Source organism: Tinamus guttatus, unplaced genomic scaffold, assembly GCF_059628265.1.
Source record: "Tinamus guttatus ecotype Peru unplaced genomic scaffold, ASM5962826v1 Tinamus_guttatus_pri_ptg000861l, whole genome shotgun sequence".
NCBI lineage: Eukaryota > Metazoa > Chordata > Aves > Tinamiformes > Tinamidae > Tinamus > Tinamus guttatus.
The window spans coordinates 392,789-408,264 of NW_028289395.1; the positions used below are offsets into that span (position 1 = coordinate 392,789).

At 42.8% G+C, this 15,476-nt stretch overlaps 1 protein-coding gene across 1 annotated transcript in view; it reads right to left on the bottom strand.

The window, feature by feature from the left end:
- Window positions 1–15,476, bottom strand: part of ARHGAP17 (Rho GTPase activating protein 17) — a 29,999-nt gene that overhangs the window by 2,985 nt on the left and 11,538 nt on the right. The window contains exons 2-18 of the mRNA XM_088537761.1: window positions 14,868–14,972; window positions 13,965–14,041; window positions 12,795–12,906; window positions 12,523–12,599; window positions 12,104–12,215; window positions 11,121–11,189; window positions 10,878–10,959; window positions 9,035–9,162; window positions 8,524–8,635; window positions 7,885–7,966; window positions 7,365–7,445; window positions 6,468–6,581; window positions 6,011–6,102; window positions 5,718–5,874; window positions 4,300–4,506; window positions 2,518–2,681; window positions 1,527–2,117 (exon numbers count right to left, since the gene is read on the bottom strand). Of these exons, the coding sequence (XP_088393887.1) occupies window positions 1,527–2,117; window positions 2,518–2,681; window positions 4,300–4,506; window positions 5,718–5,874; window positions 6,011–6,102; window positions 6,468–6,581; window positions 7,365–7,445; window positions 7,885–7,966; window positions 8,524–8,635; window positions 9,035–9,162; window positions 10,878–10,959; window positions 11,121–11,189; window positions 12,104–12,215; window positions 12,523–12,599; window positions 12,795–12,906; window positions 13,965–14,041; window positions 14,868–14,972 (2,362 nt within the window). The remainder of the gene's footprint in view (window positions 1–1,526; window positions 2,118–2,517; window positions 2,682–4,299; window positions 4,507–5,717; window positions 5,875–6,010; window positions 6,103–6,467; window positions 6,582–7,364; window positions 7,446–7,884; window positions 7,967–8,523; window positions 8,636–9,034; window positions 9,163–10,877; window positions 10,960–11,120; window positions 11,190–12,103; window positions 12,216–12,522; window positions 12,600–12,794; window positions 12,907–13,964; window positions 14,042–14,867; window positions 14,973–15,476) is intronic.

Consider the following 15,476-nt stretch of genomic DNA (forward strand, 5'->3'; position numbering starts at 1 on the left):
TAACACATATTGTTTGGCAGTTGCAGTTGAACGGACTAGTACTATTAGTGAGGCTTGGCTTGACAGAATGCAAAGGCAAACATGCCAGAATGCAGAGATGCTGCTGGGTGCTTTTCTGCAAAGGGATTTAGTCACACGAGCGTGTATTTTGCACAAATAAATCCTAGGTAGTTAAAAATAATTGAAATCCTAAAGTGAAAGCTATATTAAAAACACACACGCAAAACATTGAGAAAAAATATATATATATAAGCTGCAACATTTCCCTATACTGATGGGAACACACCTATTTTAAACAGGTCATTGATTCACACTTAACTGCTGGAGTGGCAGTTTTGGTGCCTTTGCGTCAACACTTTTTAAAGTGTTATTCACTTCGTTTAAGGGATATGACTATTTTTATGACTTATTCAAAGTTTAATGATCACAGGATTATTTAAATAAGCATATGTCTTAATATCTTTTACAAACAGAATGATACGTGGTAATGAAATAAAATGCAGAGTCGACAGAGCACATATTCCAAAGCGCATATACAAAATAAAGCTACAAATAAAATATGGCTGTGCAGGAGCATTTTAGCTATATTGCATGTTTCTGGTCAGTACAAACCTTATTCGCAGTAACCATCCCCACCTGTGAAGGCACCATGGGGTACAGCTGTTAGGCATCAGAATATACTTTGCATTCCAAAACATAACTCTCATTCTAGACACACTGCAGCATCATTGGAAAGTTTTAACCATTACTGACTATAAGCAGATTTTAAAGCTTTAGTCTCTTGCATTGACTGCCTTTTCCTTCAAAAGTGCCTAAAATAAGCAGAAACTTAGCAGAACATTTGAAGATCTGATAAGCACTGTCATTTTTCCCCAAGATTTAGATGAATGTTAGCCCCCAAACTAAGAACTACAAATTTCATGAAGTTCCTAGAGAAGACAGAAAAGTCATCTGTACTTCATGTCTAAAAACAGAGAAACAAGATGGATTCAAAACAGGGAGATGTATCTAGAAATTGATCTATTACATTTAATTTAGTTGATTCTTCAACTTCTGGATGTCCAACTTAAAAGCATTGGAACGGTTAGTTTTCAAGGCAAAACATTCACGACTAATATCTTTATTATAACGGGTACGAAGTGCCAAAACACACTGTCTACTTATCCTCTGTGTATGCCCCAACACACTAACTCCCTCCTCCGATGATTCGCCTTTTCATAGAAGCCTGAGGAGGCGACAATTTTATTGCTGTAATGGTGTTCTGCTTCCAAAGCAGCAAAAAATAAAGCAAACTAACACACACTCCTCTCTGCTTTGCCCCAAGAGACCTTCACTGTGGAAGCTGCTGCCCAAAATCCTGGGGCACCACAGCAGGCATGAGCATTTTAACAGGGCATCAGCAACTCCGTATCCTAACTGTTACTTGTCCTTTGGATGCTCTCCAAAAGGACTAATTTACAGCTGCAGACATGAGTTCCTCTGCTGGCGCTCCCCGAGGAGGCAGTAAGAGCAAACATTGCACTTACCTGTTACTAGTTTGGAAGCTGTCTGTGCGGGGTTCGTCCCTCCACCGTCTCCAGCCGCGTGCGGAGCGGGAGGATGAGGCGGAGGGGGAACACTGGGTCTGTTCCTGGGCTTTGGTACCGGCCGCGGCCTCGGCAGGGTACCGGTGTGAGGAGGAGAGTGAGACTGGGCTGTCTCCTGAGGAGCCGGCGGCGGCTGCGACAGCGGGGAACTAACGCTGTGTTTTCCTAGCGGGGGAGTATCGGGAGGAGTCGGAGTCTGCGGAGGAGTGTAACAGGGCTGCTCTGGTCCGTGCTCGCCGCTGGCCGCCGGGCTGTTGGCTTTGGGCTGCAGGGGAGGAGTAGCCTGTGTCGGGGGCTGCGGAGGCGGGTGGCTGGGAGCCTGGATGGGGGACAGGCTGCTGGAGTATCTGCGCGGCGCGGAGACCTGCGCAGGGCAGCTCTGCGCCGCCCCTTGGCTCGCGTGTTGACCGGGAGGAGAAGAACTTCTGGCCGGCGGCTTTGGGGACACGGAGGGCGGCTGGGCCGCGGCGCCGGGGCTCCCCGGCGGAGGGTTGGCCGGCTTGGGAGGCGCCGGGGCTGGCTTCTTCACGGCTGGGGAGAGAAGAGGGGGCACCTCAGCATGGGGGATGGCCAGAGCAAACTCCTCCAACACACCCACCGCGAGGGGAAAGAACCAAGTACACTATCCAAATACAATGGGGCATTATTAAATAAAAACGGTAGCCATATGGAGCTACCAAAACGCATATACAGATTTACTAATCAATAGCCTTTAAATGATTTTAGTTAAATAGTGTTGATAACATTACTAAAACATTCATGAAAGAGCCCAAAGATGCAATTAGCCAGGCCTTAGTGACATGTAGAAGTATTAAACTATTGCCTGGAAATAAAGGATAAGAGATACTGGCAAAGTTACTTCAGCAAACATTTTGTCAGTACATTGAAAGAACTGCAGCTTAGTGGTTTTAAAACAGAATTAAAAACACACCTCGCCTCATTGAATGGGGGCTGGGACCTGCTGCATTCTGCGGCTGATTAACAGCAAGCTGATTAGTGCTACTTGCTGATTGATTCTGGACAGCGCCTGCGTGCCCACCGTTTCTCAGCGGTGGAGGAGTAGCTGAAGATGCAGAGTCCTTAGGTTTGGCGTTACTGAAAATTAAAATAGATAAATAAGAAAGTGATCATAAAATGCCTCGCCCAGATGAGCTGCACCCGTTAAGGTTTGCATTATGAACCGTGTTCTACTTCTGAACCTCAAGGCCTTTAGAAAAATGTCTGCACTGGCTGATATTTGATAGCAGACTGAACCCTCCCAGGACTCAAAGAGCTCCCACGTAGGCTTCAAGCAAATCTGCATAGCAGATTATTACTTACAAAAATTAAATCGAGAATTGAAGCAGCACTGCATCATCACCACACCTGTCTGAACAAAATACCCTCAACTAGTGTTCAGTCTCCAAACTGCAGCACCCTCAGTGCATTTGGAGATCCTTTAAAGTCTCCCGACATTAAAGTTCCAATAAATTAATTCTTCCAGTTCATCCCCTGAATATACCTATCATCCCAATAGCAGCCTTTTAAAAATATTCTGGCAGGTATCTGGTATATGCAACTACCAAGGACCAAGTGTGGGCAATCTGCAAAGCTGTCAGGAAAAATATTAAAAACGAAAAACCCACGACCAACCAACTGCCCCCAGATCCATGAACGACACGACCTGCTTTCTGCCACTGCACACGGACAGGGCCCTTCTGTCTGCAGGAAACCGTCTACAGGGAGTAGCTAAATGAGGGGCTGCACCCCCAGGAAGCCCCAGCTCCCCTAAATAATCATCTGGACTTATGAAATAAAAAGTTTTAATAGCGCTTTAAACAAGCTTTAAACAAGTTTTAAGTAAGCTAGAAAAATTATATCATCCTGCATTTGCCTGAAGTGTTCTCTAATTGATAAGTATTTTCCAAGTTAGAAATGCGGGTCTTTCGTCACGGACACACTTGCAAAAACAAAAAAGGTCTGCTGACAAAGATATATGCAGAAGAGTCCATGCTTTGGGGAACCCCGTGGTGATATTTTATGGTGCTGATTTCTGCAGGAGGCTGCTATGCACTGACAGGTGGTTTCCCATCTCAGACCACACAGTTTTAGCTACTGAAAGCAACGCGCTGCTTTCACCTTGCACACAAATCTACAGCAAGTATCTTGGAATCCAGCTATAACACCTGGGATATGACTGCACGACATCTCCATATTAAGTAGCAAAACACCCTGAATAGATGCAAATGCTAAAGAAATCATTACTGAAACGTAATAAAGTGACTTCCAGCTTGCTAGAAAGTCTGGTCACCAGTAACACTTGGCTACAGACAAAGACACAAATCCAGGTAACACGTACAGAACCCAAACAAGTACAGAACCCACACAAGCACAGCAGGTTTCTAGTACATTGAGAGCTTTTGCTTCAGCAGAAAACTGACAGTCGCGTCGCACGGCCACCTCCAGGGCACAGCCTGCAGCGGTCACCATGGACCGCAGCAGGGGAGGGCTTTTTGTTTGTTTGTTTTTTGCTGGCATATTTCATGATTTTTTTCCAAGTAGTCTCTTTTGGAGGATCGGTTCCGCAAGGGATGCTCATTAAGGCTGTCAATACACCCGGGGGAGGTCTCTCCCGCAGTGCCTTTGCGCACACTCCCGTTCCGGGAGGTGACACGGGGCACCGCAGCGACTCTCAGTTTGGTGCCGCGCCGGGCCGCGGGCGCCGCGCTCTTACCTGCCATCGTCGCCGCCGCGGCTCTGTGCGGGCTCCGCGGCGGCAGCGGCGCCCGCGGGGCCGGGCTCGGCGGGCGGCGCGGGCGGCTCGGCGGCGCCGGGCTCGCCGGGCGGCGCGGGCGGCTGGCACGCCGGGGATGTGTGCTTCCTGCTTACAGTGCCACATCGCCGCGGCGGCGCCGGCAGCTCCGCGGCCTTCGCGCCAAAGCTACAGAGAGAAGAAAGGGTCAACACACCGTGCGGGAGACTCCGGGCCACGAGCGCGGGGACGGCCCGCGGGGACAAACGCGGCCCCTGGGGCTCAGCATGCAAAGCCGCAACGAGGAAAGCTGCAGCTTTCTGCGTAGAACACCGGAAATGTTAAGACATGCAACGATACTCCTATCCACACAGAGCGGTGAGCTACACGTGACGGGGACAAACTGCTCCATTACATCTGCACACAGACATTGATGACAATGGGGTCAAACAACTCGGCAGTTTTAAATGTTAATACATACATATCCTCAGGTACCAGTTTGAATGTTTTGCCACACTAATTTTATTACACACAGTCTCTACGGCCCTGTACGTGACTTCAAGACAGACTATCAAATAATGCTGCTGGATGTACGCTGTTATGATTTGCATTGTTTAAAGCAGAAAAAAGAAAAGTACCCCTATTTAACTATGGATAAACAGACTGAAATTCTCATGAATTTCAGAATGCAAACAGCACATGGATTCTAAGAGTGAATTTTATCCCTGCTCTATTAAAGACAGTGAGCCTTGAACCCATTTTCTTTTCCTCCTTCTGTCAGTGCTGATAAATCCACATGTCTAGCCATAGTTAACATTTAGGTAACAATTTAACATTTGCAGAAATAGCTAGAAACAAAACAGCACGTCACTTGAATATTCATGATATGAATGATAATAAATGAGCATTACACTACATGTTATATGGAAAAACAGCACTTTTTGAAGCATTCTATCTGCTGTGGTATACTGTACCATCATCAAATCAGAAGTCTTATCATGAAGGCACCAGGTAACACCACCTCAGCTTATGGGCTTGGGAAAGAAGCCATGGAACATCAGAGGTTAGATACTCATAGATGTTACTAGAAACACCCTTCTGTCTCTGGATTTCAGACCCCCAGATCTGTAACAGGAAGACGGTAACTGGAAGCAGTGATTATCTGCTTGTTTTTTAGTCATGCATTGAGTATAACCAGAAGGAAATACCAGTACGTTACCTTTGAACCTTCCTCAGGCTGCAACAACATGAGGGGAAATAAATCACTGCTGTTATCTATACTATTTCCATAGAACTCTCCTCCTGAGACCAATACAAGTGTGTCCAATTACCACCTCCTTAGCAGGCCAGCTCTCAGGAGTGAGCTAATATTTGAAACTGAATCCAAGAATGAAGCATACCTTTCCTTCTTCAACAGATCCCCTTCCATAACAGCCATACTAACAGGCCTCTTCCGTTCCAGTGTCCCAGATTCGTATTCATTCCCAGTGTGTGACAAGTGATTTGAATTAACAGCAGGAACTGCAACAAACGCCCCGGACACATTGAAATCTTGTTCTGGAAAAAAAAAAAAAAAAAAAAAAAAAACTCATGCAATCACAAAATGTAGCCTCAACACAAAAAACTATTGAAGTTTTACCTTCACAGGGCTACAAAAAAATACTAAATTCCTTATGCTACAGCAAGAATTTACCTCCAGGGAAGAACCAGTCTGCATGCTGAATAATTGGCTCAATAATTGCTACCACATGAACTGAAGTTGCAGCTGCCATTTCAGCAAGGGATCTGCGGACAAAATTCAGACAACAGTTTATACGGAATTCCCAAATAAGAAAATATAAGAAGGTTGCATCTTGCCTAAATGGCAGATTTTGCTAAGTATGATGTATCAAGGCTTAAATACCACATAAAAGGCAACTTCACACTTCGATGAAATTTAGAATATTTAATAAAGCTTATAACATTAAAGAGAGTCCTAAAAGATGCAAATCTAAAGACTATCTGGATGCACAGTTTTAAGGCATGTTTAAAATATTTATTTTTTAGGCAAACACTCTGCTGTGAATAGTCTGCATGATTTAGAATAATTTGATGAGAAGCTCTACATCTTCACTTACGTTTTACTTTGAGGCATTTCTACAACAACTTACCCTTCATTCTTTGCCCATAATAAGTTGGGGCCCAGGACTATTGCAACATTGCTAGGTGTCATTTTGTTAACATCGCTGTTTTGTGCAAGCTTTGCTAAAAATTTGATTAAATACCTACAAAAAGGAAAGAAATCATTGAATATGGCAACAAGAACTTTTCCCACACAACAATATATTCTAGTACTTTGCTTATATTAGGACATAATTTGTTTTTATGGCAAATAATAGTTCTGCTGTTCATTTGAGAGGACATTACAACTTAGGTGCTATCACCAAGAAATGCTCTAAGCCAAGCTCAAGAGCTCCTAAAGGCAATTTCCCAAGGCACAAAAGACTAAGAGATCTTTTACTCAGCAGTTGCCTACTACGCTTTTAATTCAAGCAGCACAGACTTTCAGAAAAAAATATTTAGATAGAGAATGCCTACCAACATCTGTTTTCATGTCATTTAATGGAATTTCCACAGTTTTAATTAAGGGTCAGATTTTTATTCTGTTTCATTCCCAAAAGGTAAAGCCCAAAGGAAAAAATAAAATGCATAAGATGCATCCAGGTGATATTTTTAAGCCTAAAAAGCAAGAGGCTAGCGGGTGAAAAGTCATGAAAAATGTCATAGTGTTGACAGTATAAGTGGCAGAATTCCGAGCATCATTTTTTTTTACAGTCAGTAACGAATTAACCCGATTTAAAATATATATACATATATACATATATATATATATATATATCAGTCACCCCACCAAAGCATGCCAGTTACTTGATAGATAAAACAGAATACCCGAATGGAACATGGCCAAGAAAAAAACTGGATGAGAGTTTTGCTTGATCAGCTCCACGACAGGGGATGCTCTAGCATTAATGCTGCTCTGCTGGATGCCAGCAGCTGCTCATTCATACCTGAAATTGGCATGGTAATGCTTAGGCAATCTGTTACAAATTTTCCACAATTCTTGTAGCTTCTTATCCTGGTCCTGAATACTGCAGGGAAAAGACATTTCCAGTAAATCATACTTTCAGATCAGAAAATGATTGTTTCTTCCATGAGCAAGGACTGAATTAATTGATGCAAAATAGTATATTTATTTGGACTAAAAGGAAAGGTACTCAACCTACTTTTCAAATTCCCAAATTAATTTTCCATTAAAAAAGGCTGCTTACAGCATCAATACTATAAGGGCAATAGCCTGAAACAGCCCTTGTGTTTAAGCATAAAACTGTAAGGGGTTTCACCAATATGTTTTAATACAATCACTGTAAAGTTATGACACAATTTAAAATAATACAGTACACAAGATATCCACTAGTTCAACCAGAAAATTCAACTGTGTGAGTCTGGACTTTTCTTTTAAATCCATACATAAGGAAATTTGATTAAAAAGTGCAATATTTTCTGTACATGCATTTTTAGTATACTCACTTTGCGGCTTGTGTCCATTCTTCATATAAACTGTATGTCATTAAAGGCTCTGGCAGCTCTCGCAAATAGGATTTTAAGGCACCTGCAATGTAGCCCAGAAAAAGACAAACTTCTTAGCCAACACCTTCAGATTTCCTTTAAAACTCTGGTCTTAGACTGGCCATTTTATCTGTGCAACAGGGCCTAAATTGCAGTGAAACAGTAGGAAGACTTGACATGTCTGCAGTATATCTGCTCAGCACTTAACACAAGAAGTCATCTGGCAATTGCTGTAATGTGAAACTCATGCTATAAAACTTTGAGTCATCCCTCTGTAGGAGAGACACGTTAAAGCTACAGATGGTTTCAATCTCCCTTGATTGTGTTAACGCTCCTGTCATGAGAAGAAATACGATACTGGAATTACCATGATCACCTGAATTTTAAACACAGCTCTGACCTGCAGGGATAAATACTGAGTGTGATCAGTATGCACGCTCTGTGCTTGATCTGTGCGAGGTTCTGCAGTGCAGCCAGCTGCAATTCACTTTCATTTACAGTTTACTCGTGCAGAGAGCAGCACCTCAATCAGTGAACCAACAGAATAAGCTTCCATTGCATCAACTTATATCAGGGTTTGAGTGAGAACATTGACAATACCTGCAACGGCGTGAGGGTCAGAATAAAACTCATCGAGCTGGGAAGTTGAACAGTCCAAGGCAGCTTTCAGTTTTTTTAATTTGGAGGCTCCAGCAGCGATTCTGAATAAGCCCTGCATAATAAGCATCAGATGTCTTTGACTGATACCAACATGTTATTACAAGCATGAAATAGCAAAAGTTGTATCAGCCTCTTTTCAGAGCAGTTTCAATTTCAGTATAATCATACTTGGTTATGACCAAGTTAGCTCTTCGTGTATTCCAGCTACTGAATAACTCTTCAGGCCCCTCCTGCCCTAGCCCGTCTTGCTTTTTCATTCTGGCTGTACTACATCTCAGAGGTATTTCAAATAGTGTCCAAGGCTTCTAAGAGTTTTATGATATACAGTAACACAGGAAAATCATTAGGCACTTTGCTAAAGTATACAGAGATAAACACAGACACCAGTCTGTTAGCCTCACCAGGCTCCTTATTCCCCTTCATTCCCAGGGCGTGGAAGGGTACTGCCTACCTCCTCTTTCATTCCTGTTTCCAAAAGCATCATCACACAGGCTTCGATAGGGACTGCAATTTCACGACCGCTGCGTTTGAGATGCTCTTCCAAAGGCGTTCCAAAAGCTGGCTTTTCAGTCCATTTGTCTAGTTGGAGAGTATCAAAACACTGAGCAATATATCTAACAAAATAACTTGAACTATGCTCCGCACAGGAAAAGAAGAAAGCCCCCAGTTGAGCAAAGGAATTTTAAGAATGCAATAGAAGTTTTAGAGCCCCTGATTGGTAAAATCTCTTGTATCATGAGTAAAATGAGCCTGCAGGTATTCCCGAGTACCAGCCCTGTGCATCTTTCTGCACAGACACACACGCACCCTCCGCAGCTCCGAGTTACACCAGCTCTGCTGCCACCCGGCAGCTCAGCTCTGCGGTAACCTTGGAGCAAGTTCTGCCCTCATTGCATAACTTGGGCCTTTCTTAAAGTTTTAACTGTATTCAGCACAGACACATACGCATAAAATATACCGAATATTTAGTTAACATAGAGTTTACGGACAATTTAAAGAAATCCTATGTCTTGCATTAGAACTGCCATGTTAACAGCCCATCACTGTACCAATTTCATGATTTTTCCAACTCAATTTCTCTTAATTATTGATTAGTTTTGAAAGTCAAAAATGGTGCAAGTGCTTCTCTAAATGGCATGTACATTCCCTCTTTCCTATGAGCGACTTCCCCTCCCAAGTTTTTTCTGCTATTTTAATTGAAAAATGCAGACGTGAATAAGTTATTGTTAGTTCAGATGCCTTATTTCTTCTGTGGAGAGGTTTTGCGAGATACAGCAACATTAGGAAGAGAGAGCACAAAGTCACTTATATTCCAGGTAGAAACATAACTGAGGTCGTATTAGATCTCAGACTCTGGGTGCGCTGCCTCCTACTATGTCTTTTAAAAACGACAACCTCTTCTGCAACCCTCACCACATGAAGAGCTTTGTGCCAAGCAGCTAAGAAATAAGATCTAGCCCAGTCAGCTCTGCACCCTGTAAACAGAGAACCTACCAGACAGCCCTAAAGCCCTTCTGAGGTGGGTAAGCACGATTTCCCTGCGGTAGCTTCCCTCCCACCAGATGTATACAGCACAGATATTCAACACTATCTTTCATCAATACTCTCATATTTCTCGGTATCTCCAGCTTCAGTTGTTCCAACTTGCCTAGATGCTCTGGAGCCTCGTTGAGCTCAGGCTCAGCCGTCTCAGGCTCGGCTCAAAGTCCTGCTCAGAGCCAGCAGCCCCGCGGGTGTCCCGACACCCCTGGACTCGTGCTCCCCGGAGAGGCTGGCGCAGAGCCGGAGCCCCTCGCTCACTGCTCTGCCACCCGGTACCTGCCCAGCTCCGCAACCTGATGTGTGCGAGGCAAAGGGATGGCATGGTCAGCTCCACTGAACCTGGGGAGGTTTCCTGATAGCCCCTAGCAATCATTTAAGAAACAAGGATCTTACAATTCCTAATTCACCAGAAAATTTTCATTGCCCTGAAGAGCCAGGAATGAATTAACAAAAGGCCACATGATATCAAGGAAAGAGAGAACAAGAGCACAAAAGAAACAAAAATCCTTCCTTTGCCCTCTTGGGTATCAGACAGATCCTTAATATTTTATTAGTGTGTTAAAATATGACCGGAGAACTCCAGAAGATGCAGCAAAGATGGAATTATGTTTGTGAATGCAAAATTGTTAGGTAGATCAAAATGGCCTTAAGAAAGAAGTCTGCATGCAAAAGAATCGAGATAAAGGAGGAGAGTATTGTGCATAGGTGGCACAGGCAAGGAGAAGCATCAGCCAGAGCACAGGTTACTTTACCTTGGTGGGCTTGAATTTCGGGGAGGACCTTTTCTAAGACTGCTAATGCTTTTCTATGGTAATCTGCTTGTGCTTCTAACAACTGAGAACAGAAGCCACATTTTAAAAAACAAAAACAGCATTAGCTTCTGATGAACATATAATACAATGCTAGAAGGTTTAGTACACGAAATGTAAACTTTGAGGAATGTGTGTCTATGCACATAAATGCTGGAATCAGTGATATCAAAAAAGAATACTCACCATAACGAAGAATTTAGCGTATTCCCCCTCTTTGGACACAAAGTTATACATGTCTGCTGCTAGCTGATCCTTTGAAGAAAGAAAAAAAAGGGGGATGTGCAAAACATTACATTTATAACTTACATGCAAAGAGAAAACCACATACATTTATTTTGCTGGCAGCCAATTTGAACTATTGATTCAGGCAGCACAAAGCCTGTAATCCACCCACTCTATACACACACGGGAGTAGACTCCAAAGAGGCTTATGAGCTGAGCCAGTAGCAGCTGCAGCTCTTCATGGTAGGGCTGAAAGCAGAGAAGGCTGTCTAAGAACACCCCATCTATCCAGGTGTCCATATTAACACAGAATATATGTGCTACTACTTGCAGGGAAGGAATGTGCACTGTGAAGTTACAGTCAAGGTACAGCATCGAGGCAATAGAGGGGAGTTCACTTCTGAACAGTTAGCAGGATGCTTTTAAAAAGTCATTTTCTTTCAAGCATTCTGAATTATTTTTGCTTAGCATTGTTTTATATACTAAGGAAGTTGCTCAATGAAGTCAGCAATTGGATTGCATGGCAATGTATTATAATATAGTCAATCCTTGCATGCAAAGACAAATACTACTAAAAGGTATTGGGAGCTGCAGCAAAACACTCTATTTGACCATTGAGAATTGTAAATTGTAAATGAACTATGTGCCATATAGTCATGTTCATGGACAAGCACACAGACGCCCTGACCATCTGAGGCAAGGCTCTGCAAATAATGTAACACAGGCATCTTCAAAAACAAGGTTTCTCAGCAAGTTAAAGCAATTTGGACAAAGTTCAGCCAGCTCTAACGATAGCTTCAAGACATACATTTTGTTAACAACCCGTTAGTTTGCAAGCATGCTAATGAGAGAGCCAGGTGCATAAGCAAGGTTTATAGAACCAACCCCACTGTTTGCTACAATTGCTCCTGAGAGGTGTGTAAAGCACAGGATTTATTTCCTACCTTGCATTGTTCTACTTTATTTCCAGCTTCATCCATCTCTTCCTTGAGAGATTCTATTTTTGAAGGATGCACTTGAAAATTTGTTCCTGAAGTCTTGTGGGCTTGGTTATACCTGTGGAAGGAAGGTTTAGTCATTCAGTGAAATCTGTTATTTCAAAAGAAACTGCATCTACGGGTCCCTTCTAAAACTGATTTATTTTGATATGAAACAAACCCAACAGTTTCAGAGGTTTTCCCCAGCAGAACTTCCTAGGGTGTGCAAACTGCCATTTGTGAGATAGCTTTCAATTATTTATCATGTAAATATTGACAGATGTACAGCAGCATTTTGAGACAAATACCAGCATCAGATCAGACACCATGAGATGCCAACAAGAGGTTAACATGATTAGGGAACAACTATTAAAATTGCTTCTTACCTTGCTCTTGCCGAATCCCAGTCCAACACCAGCTTTGCAAGCTGCTTCCTCTGCTTCTGAATGTTAGGAATCTCTGACTAGAAGCAGAAATGAAGGCTTGTGTTTATTTTCAACCTGTGTACTACAATTACTAGATTTTTGTGGATTTCAGACTCACTTTTCAGCGTTAGTGCACGACTACTTCAAACCGTTCCACTATTAACATTGAGATAAACCCTTGTGCTTAGTTTATACACGAATCCAGACTTGCTCCGTTGGGGGAAGTGCCTTACCTCTGTCAGTTGATTCAGTGGATCTAAAATTTCTTTTTCGATCTGTACTTCATGCTGAGAGAGTTCCACTGCCAGTTTATTCTCGGCTTCACCACATGTATCTAGCATTTTCCTTTAAAAATTATAGAAAGCTGTTGTAACTAACTATTATCGACTAAGGAAGAAACATTCAAAAATAATTGTGTCCTGTGGCCTCTGCTACCCCTGTGAAACAGTGTTTTGTATAAAGCAAAGCTTTGATGGCATAAAAGATGCCTTCCTGCTGTCACTGCAAAATATAGGACAGCTGAAAAGTGTTACTAAGCCTTTGTCTTAAAGGATTCTATAACCACTATTTATATATTTCTGGTGGCATTAAAAATTCTCATACTGGCCCTAAGAATAGGAAAGTTGGAATTTATTTCAAAGGCCATTCTTCCATCTTACCAGACACAGGAAAATTGATCAAGATAATATGGAATTCTCCCTCAAGTCTCTTTAACTTGAAAAAGTCTCTTAACACCACAAAGCTCAACAGTCGCACATGCAGTCTCAGGTTCCAAATTCTTGATCTGACCTTTGTTTTAAGTCTGTTCTAAAGATAAACCTTATTTGCTTTAGGGCTGTTATCGCTATATAAACCTCCTGCAACAGCTCACAAACATGCACACACAGGTTTTTCGGGCAGTCTACGCTGCGTCCATCAGCAGCAGGGAAGCACATTCGTGCTGCCATTCCAGGTTTCCATGTTGTTTTCCTCCCAACGCTTCCCTGCACGCTGCAAAGCTGCACTTAGCCAGCACCTGGGAACGGGCATTATCCTAGGCCTGGAGCCATTAACACAGAGCTGCAGAATGCAGTGCTCATACTGCAGGTTACATTTCAAATGGAGACAACAAACACTTTACTAATGTACTAAAAAAAGGGCATTTTCAAAGGCTTTTACAATAGATAACTTAGGTTCTTTCTGAACAGTGGAAAGACTCAGAATCCTCTGGAATGCAATTCAGAGCAAGCATAAAACTTGCCCAGAATCACTCAAAAAGAGATGTTTGCTCACTTTTTCTTCCTAAGGATTCAAGAAGGAGCCTAGATTCTTTTGCAGGAAAACTGTCTTTTTGCAGCTCCATTTCTGTAGCTGTGCAGACAACGAAATGGCAGACTGCAGTTCTAACGAAGGCCGACACTTACCCCAACAGAGTTTCATCACTCAGCTGGATAGATCCTTCTTGCATATTTTGAGCAAGAGCTGTTAGAGGAAGCTTTTTCTGTGAACAGAAGGAACAGTGCTTATTTTACTTAATGCTACTCAGCATCTCTAGCTCTCCAAATTTCCAACCTGCCTCTAATTTCTTCTCCATACAGTTTCTATTATGTACATATCCAATTCATTCTTTGGCTTTAAGAAAATGCCAAGTCACAAGAAGTTTCAAGCCTATTTATCACACCTCTTCAATAGCAGTTCTCAAGAGTCTTGTTCTCAGATCCTTTTAAAAACACTTTCTTCTCACTTCTCACGCCTCAAAACGTAAACTGCCTTTAGTCACAGACAACTAAACAGCTTTTCCTTGAAATTGAAGTAGTTTGTCATTCACCTCCGCAGAGGTTACTTCTTTGTCCCCGTATTTTCAGAAGGACCGTTTACCACTAAAAGGAGAAAGCCTGAGGGTTAGTCATTTCTGGTTTTAACAATTTCTAAAAGCCTTTTCTATGGTTTTCCTAAAGAAGGATAAGGGTCAGAAATCAATCACACATATAGAAACAGACGGCTCAGTTTTGGCCATCAATGCACACAGGCAATTCTAAACAGGAGAAACCTGATTGAGTTCTGGAGAATCTTCTTTTCTGAGGTGGGTCTGGGGAAGCTGCGAGCACTCAGCACACTGCACAAAGGAGCAAGCGTCCCGACACGCTCGGCTTCCTGCACGCGGATGGTGCAGCATGGCGAGCGCTCCACCAAACGCTGGCACACGAGGGGGCTCTACGGAGTTTTATTCTCTTGGACAATACGAGGCACAGCGGTGGATTGGGATGCAAACACAGGTGGGATTCAGCCGAGTCTAAGATGACCAGCTAAAGAGCAGCAGTACTTACATGTCTCTTATCCGCATCTGTGCCATGCTGGCCCTGAAAACAGGCGATTAATCGCTTCTGCGAAATGTGACACACAGACCTCACTGTGTCGAGGCGTCTCTCGATCTAGTTTGTGGGAGGAGGAAGAGGAGAAAAAGAAAAACAAAAACCAGAAGTTATTTCCTTGGCCTCAGCAGAAAGTCTTCCTTCTGTATCACGTTTGGTCTTGGCTTGCATATTTTTCAAGCTTACAAGGAGTTCAGACCCTTGGCAGAACTGTCAGGCAGCAAATGCATTTGAAAGATTTGAACTGATTTTGTTCTCAGAAACATTCCAAATGTTCTATAGCCCACAGCACTATAGAACAGGAAAGGGAGAAAAGTCTCCCCCCGCTCTGTCACAGCAAGAGCAAGAGTCAGTTTGATACTTGTCACCTGGAGTCTGTGATGGATGGACCAGGCATATACCTAAACACTAATCCAGGGAGAAAACGCCAAAAAAAAAAAAAAAAAATATTCCTTCACTATCATACCATAAAGTATAAAGCTAAGATAAATGTTACTGGTTCCTTGTGTTGGCCCAAGCCTACGTGTTTCAAGTCTGTGATGAGGTTTTCTTCTCTGGCTATTA